The following is a 27,999-nucleotide window of genomic DNA, read 5'->3' on the forward strand; positions in this document are numbered from 1 at the left end:
TGCGTCTGTATCTGCCATCCCATCCCTTCACTATATGAACAGTGATTAAGCGCGTATCTCTTGCATTTTAGAAAAAACACCCAAAAGTTCATCTGTAGGTTTCCTCAAAGTTTAAACGAACACCTAGCATTTCATTTATCTATATCGTTTCTTAAACAACACAAAGTACTTGTTTCCCCCCCAGGGAAACTATTTAAGAGCCAACTAAACTATGAACTACAAAGTTATTTGTTTTTAATGTGATTATATGTTCCCGAGCAAATGCAAACTGCTGTAGTTGTGTGTGCACAATGTAATTTAAGGCTAAAGAGTGTTATCTAGAATTTTAAAGATAACTCATTATAAAACCATTTTCCCCTAATCTGCATAAATGAGAGAACTGATTTTAACAAAACTGTTTATATAATATTTAGAAGAACATCTAAAGCTAATGTTGGAGAAGGGGGAAGCAGGAATAAATTCAGTTGGATTATTTGACTTTTTGGTGTATGAATTTATGGCAAATAATGTAGTATGTGTCTTTTTCATTTCTTCTTCATAGAAATACTTCGAAAATGTAATTTAATGTTAGAAATCCTATACTTGAAAGAAGCCTCAATTATCAGTGGTTCTATGAAGCAAAGTTAAAAACAAACATGGAAAGTGTAAAAAAGATTTGTGTTTGTGTGAGTAGCTTGCAACAGATTGTGTCCTCATTAAGTGTGAAAATTCTTTGATATTGTCACCTTACATTTTGTTAAATAACTATTGCTTTTGAAAAGCCTATAGTGTGTGGTTTAGGAGTTAGTTAATAGTGTCTACATTTTTTTAAGTTTTATATTATTTATATATTATAAGAAATTGCAGTAGGGCCATTTTCGATTAGTCAGTGTTTTCAGGCCTTGAAATAAATCTTGACCAAGTGAAAAAAAAAAAAGAATTTTCTTTACAGCCTTTCTCTCTTGACAGCTGGCCGTGCTTGTATGCTATCACACAGAAGACTTGCACAGGTGAACTGAACAACCACCTGCTCTGTGGGATCTTGCACAGTTATGTCAGGGCTTTGTAGCAAAAAGTTCACTGAGAATCTGGAAACCCAGAACTTCAAACGTAGAAATTTTTGTTTGGAAATGGCATTAAATGATCAGGTCATCATGAGTTAAAGAATCTGTTATAGATGTAGAAGTTTAACTCAATTTCTTATATAAAGTAGTTCTTGGGAAAATATTACAATTCTTGATGAAAACACTATATCTGTTTTTTAAGGAAAAGTCAACATTCTTCCTTTTCTGACATCAGTAAATTTGTCAGACATCAAAAAGACCTTATTCAAAGAGAAGGCACTTCATAAGTATCAAAATTATAACTATCTACGATTGCCAAGCTTTGTGTTTCATCATTTATAATATCAGAGTTGGAGTAATCATCTCTAAGGTTCCTTCCTACCAACACACTGCATTTTATATAATGAATAGGTGACTGGTGCTTTAGAAAACACCCCAAACCATTTAACATATTAAATTTTTTAAAAACCCTCTGTTGACCATTCTTCCCAACAAGATACACAAGGAGGGACAGTGTGATGCTCACCATGCTCTTTCCTGAGGGTCGCTCAGCACATCATACGCTGCTTGGATTAGTTTAAATTGTTCAGCTGCTTCTGCAGCATTATCCAGATTTTTATCTGTTAAAATAAAGGCATAGAAATTCAGTCATCAAAAAAGTAAAGGACAGACTCTAAAAGGGACCTCTTCCATCAGAAATGCCGTAAATAGATGAGTGTACAAAAACGAAGAAAAACAACTAAGGAAAAACAGAAAACGGATGACAGCTGATAATCAGGATCTGTTAGAATTGTCAACTTGAGTAGAAATTTCATGCTTTTCTCTAAATCTCAGTGTGTCACTGAGCAGCACTCAACCTGGATATCCACAAATAGAAAATGCTGAGTATTACACATTTTATTTCTAGAAGGAGTAAAATACATAAATCAATCATTTATAGAAAGGCTGTTACTATTCAGTGCTAGATTATGTTTAATCCATCTTTACCACCATCCTTAAGGTTTTCTTTCTTACCAGCATATACCAAAATAAATCTCATAAAGTTTAAAAAATATGTGCTAACTAATTACTCTTCCCTTAGTTGTGCTTCCTTAACCGTGGAATTCAGAAAGCATCTTTGCCTCAGGGTGGTAGCCAGCTTCCAAGATGGCCCCCAAGGACCCCCACCTCCTGGCATTCACGCCCTGTGTGGTCCCCTCCCATGTCACCAGGGTTGGTCTCTGTGACCGAAAGCAGGTGGCAGGAGTGGTGACGGTATAGGACATTACTTCCAAGATTAGATCATGAAAGACTGCAGTTTGCATCTTGGGCGCTCGCTCTGTCTTGGATCGCTGGGAGTAGCCAGCTGCCATAGACACTCCAGTGGTCCATGAGAAGCCCACGTGGTGAAGAATGGAGGCCTCCGGCCCACAGCCAACAAGGAACTGAGGCCCACCGTTACTGTGGGGGTGAGCTTGAAAGTGAGTTTTCCCAGACAATGGTGATTCAACCTGGTGAGAAAGCTTGAGCCAAACCACCCAGCTACACCATTCTGATTCTGATCCCCAGAAACTGTGTGAGTCCGTATTATGAAAATATTTGCTAAAAATTTGCTGTTTGTTGTTTTTAAGCCCTAAGTTTTCGGTAATTTGTTACACAGCAATAGATAACTAATACACTCAGAAAGCAAAATATTTTGAACCTACTATGGAGTACGTCAATGTTCTTTAAGCTACAACTCAATATTTGCCTCGAAGAAAAAAAATATGACAGAAATAGTCTTAAAACAAGGCCCTCAAGGGTACCCTACCTCCTCTTTTCAGATACCACTACACAGTCGCAAGTCCTTCAAGCGGCCTTCTGCTCAACAACTGACACGGACAACACTTTCTCAAGTGCAGCAATTTGCCATAGCTCTTTTTACTAAGATGCTTTAACACAAAAAGCTTTAGATATAGAATCATGCTCCCCTGGAATTAAAAAAAAAAGTAAGAAACAGAAACAAAAACCACTCCATCACAGGAGCCTAGCTGTATAAGTAACACAACGCTGGTCTAACTCCCCTTCCACAGAGCAGCCCACAGGTCAGCTCCTAGCCTAGCTCTTCTCTGGACTGAATCTCCCATTTCTTATGCACACTATAATACCCTCTACTTCAAATGCAGTCAAAGACAGTGATCATCAAGGAGCCATTCATTAATCCCTTAACATTCTACTCTAATCACTATGGCTAATTATATTAGCTTTTAGCAACAATATCACAGTAAGTCATACTGAATTTATAGGTGACAAACTTTCAAGTATTTTTCATATTAATTACTGACAAGAGGGACTTCCTTGGTGGCACAGTGGTTAAGACTCCATGCTCCCAATACAGGAAGCTGGGGTTCGATCCCCAGTCAGCATCTAGATCCCACATGCGTGCCGCAACTAAGAGTTTCCTGCCACAACTAAGACCTGATGCAGCTAAATAAATAAATAAATATTTAAAAAAAAAAATCCTGACAAGCCAATATAACTGTATAACAAATATTTTTTTAACTCAAACATAGTACTCAATCCATTCTGTGGGAGATACTAAAGGTTAGATCATCCAACACCTCCCCCTCCTTTCTCTCTTGCAGCCTTTACTGTGGAGGCTGGATAAGCTAAAAAGTAAGCAAGTATTTTGGCTTATCCAGCCTCCCTTGCTGCTAGGAAGGGTCGTGACACAGTTCTGACCAGTGAGATGAAAGCAGAAGTCTGTTAGTGTATTTTCTTTCCTTCCTCTTTTTGTCTTGTACATGGACATGAGAGCTGGAGCTTCAGCAGCCATCTTGAGACCATGAAGGAAAAGTCAAGAGATTCACAGTGACATTACTTAGTCACTGAAACAATGCCAGCAGGCACCTACCTCCAAAACTCCTTGTGGTGAGAAAAATAAATTCTTAACTTACTAAGCCACTGTGGCTAGGTTTTCCATTATTTCCAATGCATACTATCAAATTCCATCTTGTTGTGGCCCTGCTGCAATTGGATTCTAAACATAGGACACCCAGTATCCTGTTTTGATAATTTTAGATTTAATTCTTTTAGATTTTTATTACTACTCTGTGGCAAATACTACTAGTTGCCTACTCGATATCCATTCCCCTCTTCCTCCTAACAAAACCTGATTTTGCTCACAGTGGTAATATACACACTTAAAAAATTCACCTCCCCAGACTTTCTTGGGGTTGTCAGGTGACCCAGTTTTAGCCAATCAGATACAAATACAAATCTACTAAGTGAAGCTCCTAGGACAAGATTGTTTCTCCTGATGAAAGGGATGGGCCTGGCTGGCACTCACCTTATGCCCTTAACTCATCCCCTGTGTCCTGCCCAAAGCCCGGGTATACTGCCTGCAGGCAGATTATGAGGACTGAGGCAGAGACTGCTAGTTCATCCCCCTCTTCCGGTAACAACTGAATCCTGATTTTATGGGGGCACCTGATCCCCCAAATAAAGACTCCATTTCCAGTCTCCCTTGAAGCTTGGCATGACCATGTGACTAAGTTCTGGTCAATAAAATCTATAAAAGTATTCTATGGTGGCTTTTAAGACTTCCTTGAAAGGCAACCAGCACACACACTGTCCCTGCTTTAATCCTTCCTCCTCCACACTGCTGCCTGGGATCCCCTGCTGCCGTTTCAGATGGTGAGTGAGGCCTCATCTGACAGCTGCTGAGCAGAGTCCAAGGACCTCATGGAGGAGACCTGCTACACTGGGGCTCACCTGCCTCTCTCTGCACCTCCACATGAGTAATGAACTTCTTTGAGGCTTAAATGTTTACACTTGATGCAAGGACTCAAGTCTTATGGTCAGGATGATGGACCAGGTCTTTGATGGCTTCATCAAACAGCTGGAGCTACCAAGATGGGCCACCTCTGGATTTCTTGCTACATGAAGAAAGTAAAATGACTATTTGTTTTGACCACAATTGCCAGTTTCCTGTCACATGCAGCTGAACACAATCCTGATATGCCTCCAGGGTGACAGTCCAGCTCATGATTTCTGTGTCTTCGTCAAATCATCAATAACATTTTGGTCAGATAAATAAAAAAAAGCATAGTTCAAATAGCTAGCTAGTGGGAAGCAGCCGCATAGCACAGGGAGATCAGCTCGGGGCTTTGTGACCACCTAGAGGGGTAGGATAGGGAGGGTGGGAGGGAGACACAAGAGGGAGGAGAGGGCTTCCCTGGTGGCGCAGTGGTTGAGAATCTGCCTGCTAATGCAGGGGACACGGGTTCGAGCGCAGGTCTGGGAAGATCCCACATGCCGCAGAGCAACTAGGCCCGAGAGCCACAACTACTGAGCCTGCGCGTCTGGAGCCTATGCTCCCCAACAAGAGAGGCCACAATTGTGAGAGGCCCGCGCACCGTGATGAAGAGTGGTCCCCGCTTGCCACAACTAGAGAAAGCCCTTGCACAGAAACGAAGACCCAACACAGCAATAATAAATTAATTAATTAATAAACTCCTACCCCCAACATCTTCTTAAAAAATAAATAAAAATAAAACCCCTGGGTTCTAGTCCTAGCTCTGCCACTTACTATAAAAAAAAAAAAAAAAAAAGAGGGAGGAGATATGGGGATATATGTATACATATAGCTGATTCACTTTGTTATACAGCAGAAACTAACACACCACTGTAAAGCAATTATACTCCAATAAAGATGTTAAATTAATAAAAAAAAATTAAAGCAGAAAGGCAGAAAAAGCCAGCAACTGAATCTCCTGACATGAGACAAAAAAGGCGGCCGTTTGGGGTGGTACGTGGTGGTTGTCTTCCCCTTTTCATCTGTACTTTGTTGTCCCGTTTCTTCCCACTCCCTTCCTTCCTCCCTCAAAGAAGTCTGGTAAGAGCTAAAGCTTTTAAACATAAAAACCCACCAATGTACCATCTGAAAGTAAGATCTAATCATTTGCTGGAGCTTCTTTTTTAACTAGTTTTTCCAATCTGTCATATGGCTTTTTATTTCACTTAAATATACTTGTAACTGGTTGACTAGGAGGTTGAACATGACTGTAGTTGAGTTAACAAGCAATCACAAAAAATGGGAAGTCCACCTTAATTATTAGCCAAATGCAAAAGCCACAGGTAGTGCAAACCCAGTCATTGAAGTTTAAAAGGCATTCTCATACTATCCTCTGTGCTTTTCTCTTGATCCATTCACACCGTCTTCCACTTTGTCCCAAATGTTTTTACACTACCTTCTAGAACATTTCATGGACTGTGCCTTTTAAGTCCTGCCTTGACTGAAGCCAGGTTCCCTGAGAACACCACTTCCTGTAGGGAATAGGCCTGTAGGGCCTACAGGCCTGTAGGGCCTCTTGGGCTCCAGCACAGCTGTCATACAGCAAGTCTGGTGGTAAAGCTGACATCCTAGGGCGTACAGGCCTGTAGGGCCTCTTGGGCTCCAGCACAGCTGTCATACAGCAGGTCTGGTGGTAAAGCTGACATCCTCCTGGTCACTGATTCTCTATTCACCCCTGAGGACAAACCAGCATTCCGTCGAGATTCAGACCATTTGGCCATCTCTCCGTCTTCCCCTCCTTCTCACTGTCCACTCGCCTCCCAACTCCTCCCCCTACTCACTGAGGATTTTAGCACGTGACTCAGTCTCCACCCTCAGGTCCTATCGTCATCCTAGTCATGTCAGTGTCCCTGGACCTACTGGTCTCCCTACCTCCAGCCTTGCCCTCTCCAATCCATTCTCCCCACTACAGCCAGAGAGATACTAGAAAAATACAAACCTATCATTTCCCCTGCTTCCAACCCTTCAATGGCTTCCCAACACCCTTAGGTTAAAACCCAATCTGCCTAATGCAGGTTACCACAACCTTCAAGACCGGGCCCCTGCTCACCTGGGCAGGCTCACCTCTTTCCCTTCCTAGACTCTGCCGTGCCCTCTCTTGCCTTCCACCTCCTGTATTCCCTGTGTTCCCGCTTTAGGTCTCGACCTAGATGTCACTTCTTCAGGGATGCACATCTATCCCACCCACTAGAAAACCCAGTCCAGATTGGTACATGTGCCCATAAGCACCTTGTATTTGCCCTCATACTGCCCTTATCTCACCAGATGAAAAGTGACTGCTTTCCTCTGTGTCTCCCAGAAGACAGCAGGGCCAGCAGGGCAGGGACCACTCCTGTCTCGTTCCACAGTAAGGTGTTCAGGGAACACTCATCAGATGAATTACTGAAAGCCTGGCTTTCACAAGGAGTGACCTCACTACGCAGTGCTATTGACCCTACTGGAAATCATTCTCAGTTCCTCAATAACAGAAATAAAGGTAATCTCTCTTTTTTAACAATGAAAATGGGCAGCCTTTCTATATGAGGTAGATATTAGTCTTTGAAGCATAGCCCATATGTCTTCTAACATCTAACACAGTACCTTACACACAGAATGAAATTGAACATTTGTCAGACTTAACACTTAAATTAAACAAGTGTCAGACTTAACAAATTAATGAGCCAGCAAAGCAAAGCATATCAGAATCATGCATCTCCTGGGACAGTATTTATCCCTCATATGTATAGGCATTTTCAAACCAAGATATTTAGGATGTTATGAATTCTGATGACATTCAAAGAAGCTATTCACATTTAGTTACTAACACATTTGGTTTCAAAGTAGTTAACTGATATTTTAGTAACATTTGCCTTCTTCTTTGCACTGACTTCCAACTAGTCACAAATCTGGTAATTTTTCTTTTGCAACTTCTCTTCATCCCAGGCCTTACCCCTCCCACTGACCCCAAGCCTAGTTTTGGCCCATCGGTGCCCAAGGCGGACTCTACCTGACTTCTGTCTCCACCCCCCCTCATACGACTAAGCTGCCTTCATAGCACCTTCCCAAGACATCTTAATAAAACCAGCCTCAACTCTCCACTATTGGATAAACAAATTTCACAGTCCTTCGCCTAACATTCAAAGCCCTTTACAATCTAATCTCAAACTACTACTCAAAAACGTTTTAATACTGTCATCAAAATGATATATGCACTTAGTGACAAGCAGTAATCCTCTTTCCCACCCTTTCCCACCCAGAGTCAACAAATTCTTAACTCGATTTCTAACGGTAACCCCTATTACTCTAAGAATATGCTTCTACATTAATTTTGGACCTATTAATTTTGGATATAGCTAATGACTTCTTAATGAACATTTAGCTCATTTACCTCTTCCCTTCCAATATACATCAGATTTTTTTTAGTTCCTCTGTTGGTCATCATTACAACTTTAAGCAACAAACCCATACCTCCTGTTCCATCAACTATAACCATTACCTTCTGACTTTGGGTCCCGAGCCCTTCCTTCAGCTCTTCTCTCAACCCGTATTTTCAGACTTCCGATAAACACTGCCTTCGGTCGAACTGTCCCCTAGGCCATCTTTGGGCCACTCAGTGCTCTTTCCCATACTGTTATATTCACTTCTCTCAATCCCATTCCTCCAGGATACAGCTAATGGCTAGACTCCTCTGCCAAGGGGGAGCCTCACTGCCTTTCAGTACATAGTAAAAACTCCCTGCCCTGAATTCCTGGGGCAGTTATTAGTTGTTCTATCAACACAGCTACCAATTATATATGCTATGCTATTTTGTTTGCATTTGTATTTAACTTTTCGTGTGTGTAAGGCATGTTTTCCAAACAAGACTCTGAGGTTTCCATCTTAGCATTTCAGAGACTCTAGAAACATGCTTATGGACTAGTACTAATACGAAAGCTTCTTATAAACCTCAAAAAGCTGAGATTCAAATTCTGTCTTAGTTCCCTAGTCTAGAAGATCAAATTACTTCAAGACAGTCACAAAGGCCTGGACTACAACCAAATAAAGCATCCAAAGGAAGCATACTTTTAAGTAAACACGTGAACTTCACTAGGGAAAACACTCAAAATTCTTAATCTGCAGAACATCCGAAGTGAACTACAGGGTCACTCAGCCTACCAAAAGAGAAAAAAAAAAAAAAGGCATAGCCATTTAGAAGACATTTCACTAGCTCCTTTGTCTTAATTACACTTAAGCAGCTTGGATTCCTTGATGAAGCTGAGGGCCGCCGAGAAGCCCGGGGAAGCCGAGCTGCAGGGGAGTCCAGCAAGGGGACAAGCCTGAGGCAGGACTGGGTTAAGAGCTCGCGACTCCTCCCCGCTCGGGGCCGTCTGCGAAGGAGTGGGAGGGGCAGCGAAGTCTCTAGGACTTTATCTTTCCCCAGCCAGTGGCCACGCGGGAACCGGGGGCGGGGGGCGTCTAGGAAGGGACGAGGTGCTCGGGGCTCGAGTGAAGCCTGGGGGTGGAGGGCTGCGTCCACAGAGGAGCCGAGGACGCTCATCGCCAGGCCTGCGCAGGGGCCACCTAGCCGGGCGCCGGGTGGGCGCTGGCCCGGTTTCCAGGGCGAGGGGAGTTACCGAGCGGGCAGCTTCGGGCACAGCCAGGTTCCTGGAGTTACCCTAGGGAGAGGCGTGAGAAAGGTCGCGAGGGCCAAGGCTTCTGCGAGGGGCCACGGCGGTTGCGGAGTAGTTACCCGGGTGCCATTTCAGAGCCAGCTTCCGATAGGCCTTCTTGAGCTCCTCCTCGCTGGCGTCGCGCCGCACCCCCAGCGCCTCGTAGAGACACTCCATCGCCCGGCCGGGCGGGGGGCTCAGGCCGGGGCCCGGGGCGGGACCGGTGCCCGGGCCCGGGCCGAAGTGGTGGTGGTGGCGCTGGTGGTTCTCAGATCCTGTGGCAGGAGCCCGGCGCCCGCACCGGGCCAGCCAGCGAGCGCGGCGGCAGCGACGGCGGCGCGCAGCGGCGAAAGGCGGCGCCGGTTGCGGCACGCGGGAGCGCGGAGGGGGCGTTGCCGGAGGCCGCGGCTCCGCATGGGCTGGGGGAGGACCCTGTCCCGGAAATAGCCGCGCAGGAGGGAGGCGGAGCCGCGGCGGGAGGAAGGCGGGGCCACGGTGGGTGTTATTGTGAGGGACACCGAGGACAGTCAGAGTGACACCAACTTGACAGCCGACCTGAGAGCTGAGATAGGAGTCTCATGGGATGATATTCTGGAAAACATCTGGTTCTTTAATGTGAGCCCCGCTTTTACAGATGAGGACGACACTCAGGCAAGTGGTTTGCTCAAGCCTCCCCAACCAATCAGTGGCAGGATTCGGTTGGATCGGATACAGGTTTTTTAACTCTTTTCAGGTATCTTCGGTTACCACTTAATGAGATCTCTAATATTGCTTGTCCTGACCAATGTGCATGAGAAATAAGAGTAAATGACTTAAACTGAAACCATTTAAGAGGGAAGCATCAACACGTTTTGAAGTAACATAGTACTAAATGTTTTACCACCAATGTGAATGAAATTGTGCGGATTCACCCATCCATCACTCTTTAATCCTAACTTTCTGGCCTCTAAACCTACATTTCCAAGATTGGTTTACTTTAAGAATGAAGTTAAGGGAATTCCCTGACAGTCCAGTGGTTAGGACATGGCGCTTTCACTGCCAAGGGCCTGGGTTCCATCCTGGTCAGGGGAATTAAGATCCCACAAGACCAGCGGGCCAACAACAACAAAAAAAATGCAGTTAAGAAATAGTATTTAACCAATAGGTTTTGGTTGATCTAACTGATACACTGTACTATGGGATGTAAGATCTGAACAACTGTTCCAAGCAATTTGATAAGGTGTCAAAATACTATACTAATTGTCATTAAAATGCCTCAGTATAGGGCTTCCCTGGTGGCACAGTAGTTAAAGAGTCCTCCTGCCAATGCTTAGAGGACACGGGTTCGAGCCCTGATCCGGGAAGATCCCACATGCCGCGGAGCAACTAAGCCCGTGCGCCACAACTAGTGAGCCTGCGCTCCAGAGCCCGTGCTCTGCAACAAGAGAAGCCACCGCAATGAGAAGCCCACGCACCACAATGAAGAGTAGCCCCCACTCATTGGAACTAGAGAAAGCCCGCACACAGCAACAAAGACCCAACACAGCCAAAAATAAATAAATATTTTTTAAAAAATGCCCCAGTACACCAGAATATTTCACTGTAATGTGGAATGTTTACATATATCAGTTGTTAGATGTAGGTTGTCTTTGTCAACCACGTACGGTTAGAGAGAAGGGTTAGAGAGAAGGGCTGGCTCTGTTGCTAACAAATATCTATTGTACAGAGTTGGGTATCCAAAGTTTAGGAAGCTGTCCCTTTCTTCCCTAATACCCTGCCCCCTGCACAATCAAAACCAACCAACTCTAAACCTCATCAAGTTTCTAGGCACAACACTGTCCAACCCACTACTCAAAATTCATACTTGCCTCTTTTCCAAAGGAGGAAGATACTATATGGTCTTGGATTGTAAATTGGTAATAGGTAGGGATTGAGAAGTTTGAGTGCAATGAAAAACAGGACCTTTCCCCATCTGAGAATGGAATTAGGGGAGGGGGGGTTGGACAAAAAGTGAAAAAACGAAGTACTTTTTTCTTCCTCCAACTCCATCTGGTTTCGCTACCTTTTTTTTTCCTCCTGAGGGAAAAAGGGATCTATTTTTACTTATAACATTGTATCAAACTTTAAAGACAATTACACTGCATATAAATTTCAGTCTCAAGAAGATCTTCACTAAACAGGCTGACTTCTAAATGAACATGGACTTGGGAGATGAGGAATTCTCATTCAAATGAGTTATCCATATAAATGATTACAAAAGGGAAATATACAGCTCATTTTCAGTCTATATTCTATCGCTTAAATAATGGACTTTTTTCCCCTGCACTTAACCAGATTTGCCTTTCATTAGGCACATACAAGTACTGAATATTTCAAGTGAATCTCTGACTTGAATTACTTAAATTTCAAGGTAAGTAGCTTAACTTAGACCATTTCAAGATAAAGTAGCCTAATTATACACTCAAGGCCTTTCTTAGCAGAAAATTAGGAAAAAGTGAAATGGAAAAACTGATCATTCTGCCTACACAGATCTAAAATAAAGACAAAATCAAAACCCAAGTGACAAACTGGGAAAGATGCCTAGAAAAACCTCACTATATAAAAGAGCCCTTACAAATTCATGTAACTACCACACAAAAGACTAGTCACAAAAGAAAACCCAGTACATAGCCAAAAAACAGTATTCATTTTTTTACCTATCAAATTGACAAAGATTATCTCAGCAAGGGTGTAAGGAAATGAACACTAACCTCTGGTGAGGTACAGTATTTACGGGAACAGGTTCATAATTTTTGACCAGAGTTCTACTTATAGGAAACCACAAATATTGTAAAAACTATCTATAGAAAGTTTGCTGCAAGCACCTATACCAAAAAAGATAAAAGTGAAATACTCAAATATCCAACAAGGGACTGCTTAGATAGCTGTGACAGAGTGGAATACTATGGAATTACTAATCACGCTGCAGAAAAAGACAGGAGAAAATGATTAGCATGAAATTAGTGGGTGACAAAACACCACATCCATGACCCCTATCCCTGGCCACTTGCACCCAGAATCTTGTCTTTCCATTACTAATCGACTTCCAGGGTGGTAAGCCCAGTGCTCTTTACTTCAAGTAAAGTTCTTTCCTAACAGGAGAAATTCAAATCTTCTGGTGCCGTCTTAACAACTGTCCTGTTTTTCTTCCTTTTACTGTTAATTTGATAAGTAATTTACAGGCACTGCTTCTAAATTAAATTTGTAATCTACAAAAAGCTTTCAACACATATATTAACTCATTTGATTTGCAAAACCTAAGTTTTTTTTCTGTTTGTTTTGTTTTTGCAGTACGCGGGCCTCTCACCGTTGTGGCCTCTCCCGTTGCGGAGCACAGGCTCTGGACGCGCAGGCTCAGCGGCCATGGTTCACGGGCCCAGCCGCTCCGCGGCATGTGGGATCTTCCCAGACCGGGGCACGAACCCGTGTCCCCTGCATCGGCCGGCGGACTCTCAACCACTGTGCCACCAGGGAAGCCCAAAACTGAAGTATTTTTAGCATACATTTTCAAGGTAAGAAAACAAGATGAGAGGTTGGCTTTTCTGGGGCCTCACTGATTGGTGACTCAGGGACTCAAACCTCAGTAAGATGCTTTCCCTTCTAGCAGTCTACCCCAACTTTACCACCTGAAAGTATGCTCTCCAAGTGCCTAATGCTGTTTTACATGTAATAATGATCCGATAAATCTCTTTGAATCTCAGCTTTGCTAAACTCAAAATTTTAATCCAAGAGAGCAGGCCTAAACCTTAAGTGTGCTAAGTTTTTAATAATACAAACAAGCTTTGAAAAGAAAAACAGAAATTAAGTGATGAGTTCTGGTGATATTTTATTTAGAAAAACATAGGACCCGACCCCCCAAAGCCACAAAATCTTAATTTTTCTGTTTTAAATGTCACACTAATTAGATATAAGGTCGTCCCGAATAATAAAAGTACTTACACATTGAACATAAAATAAATATAAAACAAATGAGAACAAATTAGTTATCCATTGATTCATTTTGCATTCCCACTGTTCATCTTCTGTTTCATTTTCCTTTGCCTTTTATAAATCCTTTTCTTTCTTGCTTTCAAATCGACTTTTGGCTCTGGTTTTACCCACTGTATTTCTATCGGCTTTTCCTCAGCTGGTGTAACAAAAACATCTGCAGTGGGATCATGGGGAAGAATAGTCTTTGGCTCTTTCTTTCTCAGCTTCTGCACATCTTTCACTTGCTGTTTCTCTCTGTATTTTGCAGCTGTGACGGATCTTATGACACGCCGATGCTAGAAACAAAAAAATATTAAAGGTGCTTTTGAAATAAAAATAAACATTTTATATATGGCAAAGACATTCACTTATGAACCCTACTTCCCTTCACCCTGTGTCATCAAAAAAAAAGCAATTTGTAAGACTGTACGCAGCAAAAACCAAATTCAGTTCACAGTTAACAGAATAGTTACTTGACAGAATTATTTTGGCCCAAGAGTTCTGGGACATCAAGGACCACTGAACAAAAACAGCTTACCATGTTTGGTGACTGGTAGTGAGGATTTTCATACAAAGTTGGTCCTCCAAAACTTCCCTGGAAAATCTTTATGAGATTTAAGACAAAACGGGGTCCTATTTCTACAAGAGCAGCATCTTCTTCTATGATCTTTAATAAAAAGGAAACATTTCATTTTGGTTTGGATATACTACTCCTAAAACGTATACAGGCTATATCCTCATTACAAATGTGCCTAAAAGAACTGATAACCAATGAAGTTAAGGTGGAAGTGAAACTTGGCAAGTGCCAAATCATCAATACTTTCTGAAATACATTACTGGTTACAGATAGTTGTCATAGGAAAATATAAATGTTTTTTCAGTGTGTTTTTAAAATTGAGTCACTTCAATTTGGTCTGTATCTTGCTTCTCACAATGTGCATCTTCTTGAAAAATTGTGGTTAAATGAATATTTAAAACTGCAACCATGGGCTTCCCTGGTGGCGCAGTGGTTGAGGGTCCGCCTGCCAATGCAGGGGACACGGGTTCGTGCCCCGGACCGGGAAGATCCCACGTTCCGTGGAGCGGCTGGGCCCGTGAGCCATGCCGCTGAGCCTGCACGTCCGGAGCCTGTGCTCTGCAACGGGAGAGGCCACAGCAGTGAGACGCCCGCGGACCGCAATCAATCAATCAATCAATCATTCATAAATAAATTAAATAAATAAATGAATGAATGAATGAATGCATGCATGCCATGATAACAAAATGGATTAAAGCACCCTATGGGGCACCCTTTCAAAATTTAAATCAACCCCTAAATTGTTTTTATAAATTTAATTCAAATTAGATTAAAAGGCAGATAAAAAGACATTGGCAAAATTTATTTTTGAATGGTTACTGACTGTGGAATTAAGAGACAACTTCTGAACTACAAATATTACTATAGTTGGTTAAGGTATGCCTGCCCTCAGGGGTTAAGAAGGGGATATGTTTAACTCACACTGCAAAGTATCCAATATAATAACAACATGCAGAAAAGAGCCCAGTTTACTTCATAAGCTGTCTGAAATTTTGCCTTGCTGCTCTCTTCCACCTCTCCACAGATTTCCAGAATCACCTCTCTCCTCCTGGATGAATCACTGTATGACTCATCTAATAGTTCTCATTGAATGCTTTCTACAGGGGTTATGTTTTTCAAAGTCTTAAACCCCACCTCACCCCTGGTAGATTCTAACCTCTTGGGACAGAAACTTATATTTTACTCAATATATAGTGGCTTGTTAGAAAATCCATACACCATATTAGCTGATAGCCATGAACCTAAGTTATGAGATAAAGGTTATTTACTACAAGTCTGTGGGGAAAAGAAAGCGACGGAAAAGAAAAGAATTTATCATTTGCATTTTCCATGTCTATAAAAGCAATATATCCTAATTTATTTCAAAGTATAATTAAAAGTTAATTAAAGCTAACCTGAAAGTTCCGAAACCATATCCTATTATCCAAAATAGTGAACGTAAACACATGGTCCACAAATGGTTGACTTTTGGGATGATACCGTGGTGTACTAAAGATCTAGTGGGAAAAAGGGCACATTAGTTCCGTATTCTATGACATACCATGTGTGCTTTAGATAGCTAAGTTAAAAGGAAGACACTCATTTATAATATTTTACTAAAAATAGTTTCTAGTAAAGATATTTACCTGAATTAAGAGTTCTTTTAACAAAGCAAAATGTGGTAATTCATCAAAAGCCTATAAAAATAGAGTGAACATATTACTTGACAACATTAGTTTTGTTTAAAATTGTTTGTGTTTTTATATTAACTAAATTGAATTATACAACTCTATCCACCAAAAAGCAACCATGCACAGTAAGAAAATTAGACCTCATACACTAAATGAAAAACTTACAGGATCAAAAGACAAGAGGGGCCGAGAACCTTTCAAACAGTTTCCAGTCATCTTTAGCTCAGCTAGGGTATGAACTAGAAAAATTACAACAGCAACAAAAATAGTTATAACTTTGGCACGATTATCCCAAAAGATTATTTTCAATTTTCTCACAAAAACTTTTAAATTGAATCAACTTACTATTTTGAACAAGGAATTTAGCAGATGGTCCATGAGGTGAATTTGAAAGCCTAAAAAATATAAAAGCTTTTTCAACTAATTAAAATTTAGAACGTAGTAAAAGCTCACTACCAATTCAGTTTAGAAGACACCATAATGCGCTAATAATATTCACATATTCTCTAATCTTGTTTAATACATTCTCTTACCACATATAGAGATCTTGTTTTTTCTTAGCTTCAAAATAGATACATTTATTGCAGTTTTTCATTTCACAAACCTAAATGGAGCAAAGTATAGAAAAATGAAGTGGATAATAAAAATAAGATCTAAAGCAATTCAATGCAATGAATATTTAGATGCCTTCAAAAATACTTAAGCAGGTTAATAGGCTACAAAGGTCTAAATCAAGGTAAATTTATTCATGGAAACGTTTAAAGTTCCTCTTAGGTGTTCTGCCCACCTCTTTGGTGGAAGCAGCTACTCTTTCTGGCCTAGCATTTTTACTGGCCTCCCTTGGGGAACCTCTTGTTCTGACCATGGTCCTGTGTACAAACTACAAAGATTTAAAACAAATGCCCCAGGGATAAAGCACATTACAATTAGCCTCACCAACTGTAGAAAAATACAGTCCTTACAGAACCAAAAACATCCTTTATAATGGTTACTTTGATTTTTAACTCTTTAGCTTTTTGATTTTAAGCTCAAGAAATCTGTTTTTTCTTCCTTATCTGTACTACCATTTCTGTGATTTGGTTCTGTAAAATCACTAAGGAGCTGGTGAAAGGCAAGTATACAAAACCCATTTCAAGTTGAATTAAACTTCAACATCTTAAAGATTTACAAAGTCACAATTGAGAAATATACAAAAGGAATGAAGTCCTATATTATTGTAGTGTTCAAAAACTAATACATATACACTACCTGAGGTTTAAGAATTTTTTAGTCCAATGCTTTTGTTCCTTACTGGTCTTACAATAAACACAACTACACACTAAGTTGTGAGCTTTAGTTGCTGGCAACCTATATCCTGTTTATTTCTCCTATCTTCACTTGAAATTATACTACTTGTTTACGGCCTGTCTCCCCCATTAGAATGTAAGCTCCATGATGACAGGGGCATTTTTAAAAACACCGTTTCTATAGAATAATGCCATGATAGAGCAGCACTTCAAACATTTGTGCTAAACAAATAACAGAGGCCTTTCTAATAGCTAAAGAGAATTAACTTAAAACAATTCTTCTAAGTTTTAAAAGAAAATCTGCTCTAAAAACCCAAGTTTAGTCTTCAACAATACTTTGAAAATTTAACATATTACTAGTTTGTAATATCTCAAGAGCAAATATCACATGCACCTCTTTTAAAACTGGCAAAATACTTTTCAATGAGTTTTAAAAAATATTTAATGGGCTTTTTATTTTATTTATGTTGATAATTTTTATGAGTACCTACTATGAATTTAGCACTACTGTACTAGTCATAATGAGAAAAAAAAAGAATGAGATAATCCTTGTCCTCATGAAATTTCAGTATGCTTGTTGAGAGAAGACAAATATAAGAATGATCAAGAAATAATATACATTGAAGCACTAAACTGTGTAAAATAGACAACGAGTACTATAAAAATTTAAAAGGCAGATAATTAAAGTTCATAAAATTTGCGTTATCTTATACAAAACTTAAACGTCACTGAATGACTTATTTTTTAAATGAACTATTTCTAGTGTTCCAAATATTGTGTTCCTAAATACAATGTTGCTAGAATATTTTACTTTAATTAAAATTAACTAAAATTACCTCGTTAATCACAAATAACTTATCTTTACGATCCATTTTAGTATCTATAAAAAGAAAAAAAGGTAAGTAAACAAAAAATTTCAAAGCTACTTCAATCAAGTCACACATACTTTCTAGGAAATTAAATATTAAGTATTTTTATAATCTTCAGTTTAAATGAAATTTTATTAATCTTCAAAATAATTAGACCTGAAAACACATGACCTCTTTAAAAATCTTGTTCTTTAGAAATGTAAACATGAGTGATTAAAAATAGTCCTCAAGAATTATAAAGCTCTAAGCAGTGTCTCTTACTTGTGTACAGACATACCTCAGAGATGCTGCCGGTTCAGTTCCAGACTACCGTAACAAAGCGAATATCGCAATAAAGTGAGTCACGCAAATTTTTTTGGTTTCCCAGTGCATATAAATGTTACATTTATACTATACTGTAGTCTGTTAAGTATACAATAACATTATGTCTAAAAAAACAATGTACATACCTTAATTTAAAAATATTTTAGTGCTAAAAAATGCTAACAATGAAAAAGTTTGAAATATTGCAAGAATTACCAAAATGTGACACAGACATAAAGTGAGCAAATAAATGCCACTGAAAAAATGGCACCAAGAAACTCGCTCGACACAGGGTTGCCACAAACCTTCAAATAGGGGAAAAAATTGCAATAAAGCGAAGCGCAATAAAAAGAGGTATGCCTGAATTCTATGAATCCCTTTCAAAAATGGGAAAATTCTCACAAACCACATTTAGAGCTCATAAATCAAAATTCTCTCATTAGTTTCAGAGTCCTGAAGATTAACAGCAGACCTCAGTTTGAGAAACACTGAAGAACTAAAGAACTAAGTTATTACCCAGAATTAAAATCAAAAGCACCTCCCAACACAGGCACAAAAACACCTGCATGAGGGCGCTGTCACAGTTATAAAGCCCAAACTAGGTGTTCTTCACTTGCCTGTAAGATACCCCATTACTAAAAAGAAAAGCTTGGCACTTAGGACCAGACTGAGTCCCAACTTGAAGGTGCTTGAAATCCTACTCCTGGCGCATCAAGGTTTTTAATAAAAAGTTTTTTTAAATACAGAAAGCAATACATGGCAGTCCCAAATCATTTAGAAGGACAAACCAGCTCATGACCTCTGAGAACATTACACTGAACGCATTCCTGGACCTTTAAGAAATGTTTTGCTAGTTGGGATATCTGTTTAAGAAAGTGAAGAGAATGTTTAATGAATTTTGCAAAGAATTTCTAACAAAATATTAATTGGAAAAATCTTGGCACTGAACATACACTTCTCTGAGAAGTCATGGTTCTTTACCTGACATGGTGAACGAACAAAGTGTGACTCGAAGTGAAAACATATAAACAGGCAAGTTTACAAATACAAAATTTTACAGTATATGATATAAAGGTACCTGCTTTAGAATGAGGCATCAACATTCTCAAGTCTTGCATTAAATGTCTTGTTCTGAAATTTATTCCTCTAGAAGAAAAGATGAGAATCCGTTCCTTATTTTTCCACTTGCCCTAAAGAAAAAAAAAGTGAGATGAATTTTAACATTTCATAGTGAGTCTACCTTGTTTGTTTACAGATTAAGCATCCAAGTAGCAAGCCAAACAATCCTGACCTTAACCTTTAATCCAATATCTCTGTAGCACTCACTGACCCCAGCTGCTACCCAGAATCTCCTTGGCTTCCTTTCTTTTTGTTTTTTTTCTTCAATCTCTCCAATTCCTCCTCCTGACTCTAAAGATTCTTTCTTAGCCCTCTTTTTTATTTCTGATCTCTCCAGGACAGAGTTCTCATAATCATTCTCACAGCTTTGACTGTCAACTAACTCTACAGAAAGGTAAGGAACTCTTTCTAGCCCTAATAATCCAAGTATTTGGCTTACCTCAAATTCAACTCTAGAATACCAACCCTTAAAATCCGGTAAATTTCCTTGCTATTTATTTTTCTGATGATGTCACCATCATTTCAGTCCCCCACGCTTTGACTCTTCTGTTGGCCCTTGTTCTCTCATATCATAAGCACTAGTAAATGCTATCAATCTCTCTTTGCAACAGCTTAGTCCTCTCCTAGTGATACTGCCTTCAAGCTTCAGATTCTTAATCTCATATCAATTGCAAATCTTCTAAATGCTGGTCTTTCCAGCCAGAAGCTCCTCCAACAGAGAAGGCAGACTACCGCCTACATGCTCCAATCACATCTTTACCTTCCAGGGTTCTCTAAACAAAGTCCAAAATGACACAGCTTTAACATTAGATTCTAAAATACATCTATATTGTGACCGCCTGGAGGGGTGGGATGGGGAGGGTGGGAGGGAGGGAGATGCATGAGGGAAGGGATGTGGGAACGGATGTATATGTATGACTGATTCACTTTGTTATAAAGCAGAAACTAATAAAAAAATTAAAAAAAATAAAATACATCTATATTTCTACCTCACTATTGCCCCAAATAAACCCTACACTTTAACCAACTTGGCTGTACTTTTTAAACTGTCAGCATTTCGTCCACTTCAACACCTTTGATTAGTTTTTTTCCTCTCTCTCGCTCTCTCCCTCTTATATTGTTCCCTCTCATTTTTGAATATCAGAATTCTGCCCTTACCTTGGGATCCAGCTCAAAGGCTAAATCCTTCATGATCCCTTACCTGGTTATCCTAAAGTAATCTTTATCTCTTGCACTTCAGAAATGTTTTTTATATTGTGACTCAGATCATTGCTACTATCGTCTTTCTTTCTAGCTCGTAAAGGGAAGAGTGAGAACACGAACATTTACAGAAAACCTACAAGAATTCCAGCTTATTCTTCACAAACAGTAAATCACATTTCCTTGCTCTTAATTTGCAGGTGAGCAAAGAGTTCAAAACGTCCCTGATAATTAATATCAGGGCTAGAAGTCAAGCTCAGCTTTCATTACTAAAAGCTAACTCCTTTCCCAGTGCTTGCCACTCCACCACAAAGGGTCACTGATCTATCACTCACTACGTGGTAGACAAGAGGTTTACGCTTGGGAGCGGGGGAAGACAGAAATTAATAAATCAAACACAATTCTTGTCTCCACAGTATCTGATCTAGCTTACAGAGCTCTCAGTTGACTGAAAGTTAAGTCCAACAACTTGTGTTCGCCTTCTTTTGAATAAAAACCATCAACTCATATGAGTTCTTAGTTTTCTTCTGAACTCCAACATGTTAGGAGGAAGTGGTCATGTTCTAGTTTTGCAATCCCAAAGCAGGGAAAACCTAACAGCTTACGTGCCTGGCACGTTAAAACCCTGTTGAATATACGTAAAGGTCATACTATCTACTCCAGTTTTCGTTACCCCTTGAGAGTTAAAGATCAAACAAGTCAAAATCATAGTCCCAAAGAAGAGCAACTTTTAAACGACCGCATAACAAGCTTCAGGATCCCTAACTGACCGCAGCTCATTATGGCAGAATGTGGAATTCTGGAAGCGATTCACTGGAATTCATCACTGGAAGGGATATACTCGAGAGCGAGAAACAACTTTAGGGAAAAAGTACTATCCTCCAACGACAACAAAAACTGGAGTAACTGGAAGACCAAACACTGTAACTGAGTCCCCGTAAGTCGCTTCCTGTGAGCCGGTAAGAGCTCAGAAGTCCGCCCTGTTGCTCAGCCCGCAGCCTCCAAGACTGCGGTCACGAGCACGAGAGTTAAATGTAAACGCTGTAGGGGGTCCCGCCGGGAGACATGGGACCGAGCTCCCGAATCACCCGTGCAACTCGGAAACCCGCAGAGCCATCATGTGGTAAGCAGCCCCAACGAAGGCGCGTGAAGCCACGGCCGTAGAGCCTCCTCTAACCTTGCAAACCGGGCCTGGAATACGATCTCTCTCTTCCTCCTCCGCCTCCTCTGCTACGTCGCTCGGCTTAGCAGGCGTCTTAGCATCTTTTTCGTTTCTTTTTAGCTTTTTCGCCTGAAACCCCGGGCCTCCACGCCGTTTCCTCTTGGCCACCGCCATCTTACTCTCCACCTTCATTCTAGGCCTTCCTTCCGGCTCAGCCGCTCGCTCCGCTTTCCCATCTCTATGGTCCCGGGGCTCGGGCTCGGCAGTCCTCCTCCTGCTCTATGGTGCCTCTTTCCCGTCTCTGTGGTACGGCTCGCTCGGCTCTCTAGGCCTCGTCTATCTCTATGGTGACGGTGGCCGAGCTGGTCGGCCCATCTGAAAAGAGTGGCGGGAGCCGCTCCACTTCCCCAGTGTTCCGGGAGCTGCGTCCTGTCCCGGCGCAAAGGTAAGGTTTGGGTGCTCGGGATCCCGAGACTAGTAAGCGGGTGCCGTGGGCTGGTGAGCCGCGCTGTCTAGGACTCTTCGAGGACCTTCCGAGGACTCAAGGCCGCCCCTCTATCGCCTGTTGTGTTAGGAGTAAGGTTGGAGGTGCGGGACACCTCAAAACCGACCCTGGGGATACGTAGCCCCAGTTTGGTTGAAGCTGGCCCCGAATGACCGTGTTAGTTGGCCTATTTTTATCTTTCGTAACTTTTCGTGTGTTACTGTCTCCTTAGTAAGGACGACGAAACCGTAGCTTACAGACAGTAATTTCCCCCCAAGTTAGAGACAGTTAAGTGGCAGAGAGGTGGGGTTCAGTCCCTGCTCCGCCGAGTTTAACGTCTAGACCTCTTGCACTCGGCTCAGCGCCCGTTGAAATCGCGGGCCTCGTCAGCATTGACGCGGAGTTTTATCTGTCGCATCTCATCAGGTGTTTCGTGACCCCGCGGGAGCGGGTGTTGGCACCTGGAGCATCCTTCGGGGCCGAATGCGCCGTGGACCATGCCCCTCCTAACCCAGCAGATCCCAGATGAGAATGATTACAGCTTAGTGGCTAGCCTTGACAACGTCAGGAATCTCTCCACTGTCTTGAAGGCCATTCATTTCCGAGAACATGCCACGTGTTTCGCTACTAAAAATGGAATCAAGGTTACAGTGGAAAACGCAAAGTGTGTGCAAGCAAATGCTTTTATTCAGGTATGGAAGCAGGCACCTTTAAGCCTGTGACATATGATATTCTTCACCCAGCTCAATGAATTCCGAGAGTCTTAATAGACATCATTTAAGTTAGAGAACAAAATATCATTATTTGAATTATTTTTCTCTTCTGGTAACAAATTCTTTCCCCATCGTGTTTTACAGAGATAATGGTTAATAATAATAATGTCTAAAATATATTAAGCTAAACTATAGGCGAGCACTTTTCTGAGTGTTTTATGTTGCCAACAGTCCTGCAGCTGGCAAGTGGCATAGTTGGGATGAGAACCCAGAACATTTGTTTCCATAGTATATGCTCTTTTGCACTACCTTCCTATTATTAATTTTTTTCCTTGTAGTGGTAATAATCTATTTGTTCTTACAAAGTAATATTTGTATGGTTCAGATAGGATTTCAGATTTAATTCAGCATTTTTTTAGAACACCTAAGTGCACATTATGACCTCAGGTACAGAGGGATAAATAAGACATGGTTCCTGTCCTCAAAAGAAATTGAAAACCAGTATGACTCATGCGGTGTCTAATTGGCTGTTTTCCAAATGACCTTCGCTGAACTGATGGGCACAAAATGGAGACAAGGGAGAGTCATGTGGAGGATAGTTTAGCTCCAAGAAGCTAGATGAAGGACCTTTCATAAAGTTTCACACGGTACTGAAATCAGTGTAACTGAAAGTTACACTTTCAACTGTTGAGTAGCAGTATTCTAATGGATCACAATTGAAAAAGTTTAAGATGTTTTGATTGATAATCAGAAATTATTTTCATGGGGTTAGCACAATATTGTTATTTTAAAAACATATAAAGTGAAATCTAGAACCTTATATGTGAGTTTTCATTCTTTAATATATATACATTTTCACATTTACTTTTTTTCATAGGCTGGAATATTTCAAGAGTTTAGAGTTCAAGAAGAGTCTGTTACTTTTCGAATTAATTTAACCATCCTTTTAGACTGTTTATCTATTTTTGGATCAAGCCCTATGCCAGGTGAACTATTTTATTATCATTATAACATAAAAGCATTATATAGAATGGTCAGAAAAATACAGGCAAAGTTATTAGAATATAAGTAATATAAACATTTGTTTAGAAAATTAATTGCCAATTTATTTTTCATTTGCCACAATCATGGATTCTGATTTTTCACAGTGTTAATAGAAAGTGTGCTTACGGTTCTTTTCATATTTGCAAAAGTATTTACATTCATCTTTTTTTTAATTTATGAAGATTTTAGGATTTTAAATTTGAACTAACCAAAAGAAGACTTTGAACATGTCTTAAATATCTTTAACGTTGAGAAATATGTTTTAATTGCTTCTTTTTTCTAACTTGTCTAGAATTACAGTTAGTGGCAGAAAAAATAGATACCAATTGTCCTGACTCCCAGTTTACTGTGTTCGAAATTTGTTTGCCTTTTTTCTTTAATCTCTGTTTATACATTATGTTTATTTTCTTAAATGCTTTCCTTTAAAATATTTATATATTTTTAGGAATAGTGAATTTGGTTGCTCTAGATATAAAACAACAAGGAATCCCTAGAAGAATGATTTTTTATTTCATAGGAAAGGAATCTGGATATTTGCTAGGGAAAATTCAGTTACGGTCTTCTAGAAAATATATTTTAATTTTGTAATGACAATTCCATTATTATTGGAACTGGTTAAAATTATATTTTCTAATGCAGTGTTCCCCAGCTAGTTTTCCATAAAAGCATCTGCCTTCCCCCATTCCTCACTGTGGTTCTCCACCCAGTAAGGAAGAGGAACTGGAGTGTCCTGTCATATTCCTCCTTCTCTCTAGTGGTTTGCAGAGGTAAAACCCTAACCACCAGTAACCATCCTTTTTCTCCCAATTAGACCTTAAAATTTGAGGAAATGTAAAGACTATCTCCCAAAAGAAAAGGTTGGAAGGGTCCTTATCACAGTGAATACACTGATGATATAGTAAGACAATATCAAAGCAATCCATCGTTGCACAAATTGAACGTTCACTAATAGCATAGCCTGTTCCACAACAGTTATTACATGAAGTATTGGAACATATAGATTCTCCATCCTGAAGTTGTATATGTATAATCAACTATTTCTGAGGTGTTTTTTGGCAACCTGGAAAACGATTTCAAAGAGTTCCATTACATTTTGTTCCCAATATTTTACAGTTATTTTTGGAATTGTCTACAGACAGCTATCATCAGGGAAGATGTGATCCCTTCTTATAAGGATATACATACATATATGCTAGAAATGGACAGGATAAGATATTCTTGAGGAGTTTTAGGCATCATTTGAGGAGAAGCTGAACCCAGAGCTAAAAAGCTAAGCCCCAAGTATGATTTGTTTCCATTGCAGGGACTTTAACTGCACTTAGGATGTGTTACCAAGGTTATGGTTACCCTTTGATGCTGTTTCTGGAAGAAGGAGGCGTGGTGACAGTCTGTAAAATCAATACTCAGGAGCCCGAGGAGACTCTGGATTTTGATTTCTGCAGCACCAATGTCATTAATAAAATTATTCTGCAGTCAGAGGGACTCCGTGAAGCGTTTTCCGAATTGGATATGACAAGTGAGGTCCTACAGATCACCATGTCTCCAGATAAACCGTATTTCAGGTACTTGAAAGCAGTACAATGATAGTTAATGTAGTTTACTCCATCTCCCTACTTACACATTTGCTTAGGATGCAGAATTTTTATTATCCAGGTTACTAGAATTTTCAGAACTTCAGAGAGCTTTTACTCTTACTTCATACTTTTTTAGGTCAGGACACTAGGAAGACCCAGAAAGATGAACTCACTATTTAAAGCTTCATAGATAGTGTTGGTTTCTAGAAGAGTAGCCCAGTCTCCTAGTTCATAACCTAGTGGTCCTTTCATTGTTGTACTACTTAACTGTTGGAGATAGGTTGCATTGTGAGGAAAACTGGGCTTAAACTTTTGGAAAAGGTGTTTGTAGTATACGGCATCTCTTTTTCTTTCATTTCAAGTTAGTACAGGATGCAAAAGGAAATAGGTGTTTTCTATACATGGTTCATTCACTCTAAGTATCTATTGATCACCTACTGTGTGCACATTTGCCTTATTAAGCACTACAGGAAGGAACAGCTTAAAATCAAGGTGACAAGGATATATGTGAAACAGCTCAGAGGGAACAAAATTACATGCCATTAAGTTCCAAAATACTATACATAAATACTTAGGGAACCAGCACTTAGGCAGGAATGGTCGAGGTGAGCTTCCTAAGAGAGGGCAATTTTCATCAGGAATACAGTGTCAAAAACTATCAAGCTGCTTCTCATGTTTTGACCCAACAAATTATGAAATGGCAAAACTCTTTTCATGATTAGAATCAATTTAGAGAGAGAATTTAAATGTCTTCTCTTTTGAAATATTTCAGAATATTAAAGAGTAAAGGAGTTAAATACATATAGTATGAGAGGTGTAATTGTTCTTTTTGTATCTACTTTAGAAGAACTGCAGGCCTTTCTCATAGGTTAGGCAGTTAAAAATTTGGCTCAAGATTGGTTAAAATGTTAATCAAAATGGAAATCAGTGGAACCCTACTTAAGCAGTGATATGAATTAAAATTCCAGGCACTTAAACAGTATTCCAGAGGCTCCCCATCTAAATGATCTCTCAGCATGAGTAACTAGATGGATCATGATATCTTTCATCTCCCATATAGGAAATTATTTGATGGTGGGGATCTGGAAGTTGAAATATTTTTGGATATGTTGAACTTGAGGAGCCTGTGACACTAGGGAGTAGTTGGATATGTAGATCTAGAGCTCAGGAGATCAGGCTAGACTGGAAATTTAGATTTGGGAACCATCAGCATGGCTGGGCATGGACAACATAGCTGAGAGAAAGAGGTGATGTTAGAAGAGAGAAAAGGTGGATCCTGGGGAAAGCCAGCACCTAGGTCTTTATCACTGTGCTCATATAGTGCTCATCCATCCACATGTTAACCCCAAAGCAGATGACCAATACGTTCATGCAGATTAAGTAAACATATAAACGTTCATAAATTGTCTACAAACTGCTGATACTACCAAGCAAAGAAAACCATAAAACAGCCTGAAGAACAGTCTGGGATACAGAAAAGCCCTAATTGCTTGGTGGGGCAGTAGAGACAGGGAACAGGACCCCAGGCTTGCAGCTGATGAAGACCAGGGTCTTCTGTCACTCCTCAGCTCTCTCCTGTTATATGGTTCTGATTTCAGGAGGAGGAAAGGACAGTATCAGAGTAGAATTCAGGTAATGAAATTGAGGCAAACCCCTATGGATTCCTTTTGTGACTGGCTTTCTTCAAAGCCATGTATTAGTTGCTAGCTCTCCTGTACTCCCACAGCATCCTACAGGAATCTTTATTATGTACTTGTTATAGTGTCTTGTCAACAAGTGTTTACATACCTGTTTCACTCACCAGAATGAGCTTCTTAAGGAAGTGTTTTCTTATTTGGATCCTAATGTGGCTTATTGTTGGACCAATGAATAAACGAGTTGCTCATTTTCTACTATAGGTTATCTACTTTTGGGAATGCAGGAAGCTCCCACCTTGACTATCCCAAAGATTCTGATTTGATGGAATCATTTCACTGTAATCAGACCCAGGTCAACAGGTCAGTTCTTAATATAGAGGTTGCCACTGGTGATGAAGCTGAGGTTAAATACCACGTTTCTATTAAATAAATTTTTTAAAACGTTCAATGTGTAGATAAAAGTATAGCATTAAGAAAAATAAATAGTAGGTTGCTGGGTTTACTTGGGGATTTTGGATTGCAATAGTGGATGAAATTTTTAAAATGAAGAGAAAATACTAGCAAATTGGACAAGTATTTGATTTTATTCTTATATTTGCTACTTGGTAGTTCTTGGCTAATTTTTGTCCTTTACTTGGAATTATGAGCACTGCCCTAAGTGTGTCCAAATAACAGCTTTTTATTTATTTTTCTACAGATACAAGATTTCTTTACTGAAACCCTCTACAAAGGCATTAGTCCTATCTTGTAAGGTATCTATTCGAACAGATAACCGAGGGTTCCTCTCATTACAGTATATGATTAGAAATGAAGATGGACAAATATGTTTTGTGGAATATTACTGCTGTCCTGATGAAGAAGTTCCTGAATCTTAGTCTTAAGTATGGCA

The 27,999-nt window shown here is 40.1% G+C and overlaps 3 protein-coding genes across 3 annotated transcripts in view; 1 reads left to right on the top strand and 2 right to left on the bottom strand.

The window, feature by feature from the left end:
* DNAJC21 (DnaJ heat shock protein family (Hsp40) member C21) overlaps window positions 1–9,677 on the bottom strand; it is a 28,162-nt gene extending 18,485 nt beyond the window's left edge. The window contains exons 1-2 of the mRNA XM_079702931.1: window positions 9,566–9,677; window positions 1,570–1,663 (exon numbers count right to left, since the gene is read on the bottom strand). Coding sequence (XP_079559057.1) covers window positions 1,570–1,663; window positions 9,566–9,662 — 191 coding nt within the window. The 5' untranslated portion in view covers window positions 9,663–9,677. The remainder of the gene's footprint in view (window positions 1–1,569; window positions 1,664–9,565) is intronic.
* A 3,635-nt stretch (window positions 9,678–13,312) lies between these two features.
* Window positions 13,313–21,832, bottom strand: BRIX1 (biogenesis of ribosomes BRX1; the record flags this gene model as incomplete). Its single annotated transcript, XM_079703953.1, has 10 exons — window positions 13,313–13,768; window positions 14,011–14,139; window positions 15,444–15,545; window positions 15,675–15,725; window positions 15,885–15,958; window positions 16,065–16,114; window positions 16,253–16,323; window positions 17,842–17,885; window positions 19,256–19,367; window positions 21,674–21,832. The coding sequence occupies 10 exons, from the start codon at window positions 21,830–21,832 to the stop codon at window positions 13,499–13,501; spliced, it is 1,062 nt and encodes a 353-aa protein (XP_079560079.1). The 3' UTR covers window positions 13,313–13,498.
* Window positions 21,833–22,639: 807 nt separating this feature from the next.
* Window positions 22,640–27,985, top strand: RAD1 (RAD1 checkpoint DNA exonuclease; the record flags this gene model as incomplete). Its single annotated transcript, XM_079703665.1, has 5 exons — window positions 22,640–22,834; window positions 23,733–23,841; window positions 25,203–25,461; window positions 27,372–27,470; window positions 27,808–27,985. The coding sequence occupies 5 exons, from the start codon at window positions 22,640–22,642 to the stop codon at window positions 27,983–27,985; spliced, it is 840 nt and encodes a 279-aa protein (XP_079559791.1).
* Window positions 27,986–27,999: the final 14 nt, after the last annotated feature.

Source organism: Hyperoodon ampullatus (genome assembly GCF_949752795.1).
Source record: "Hyperoodon ampullatus genome assembly, chromosome: 4".
Lineage (NCBI taxonomy): Eukaryota > Metazoa > Chordata > Mammalia > Artiodactyla > Ziphiidae > Hyperoodon > Hyperoodon ampullatus.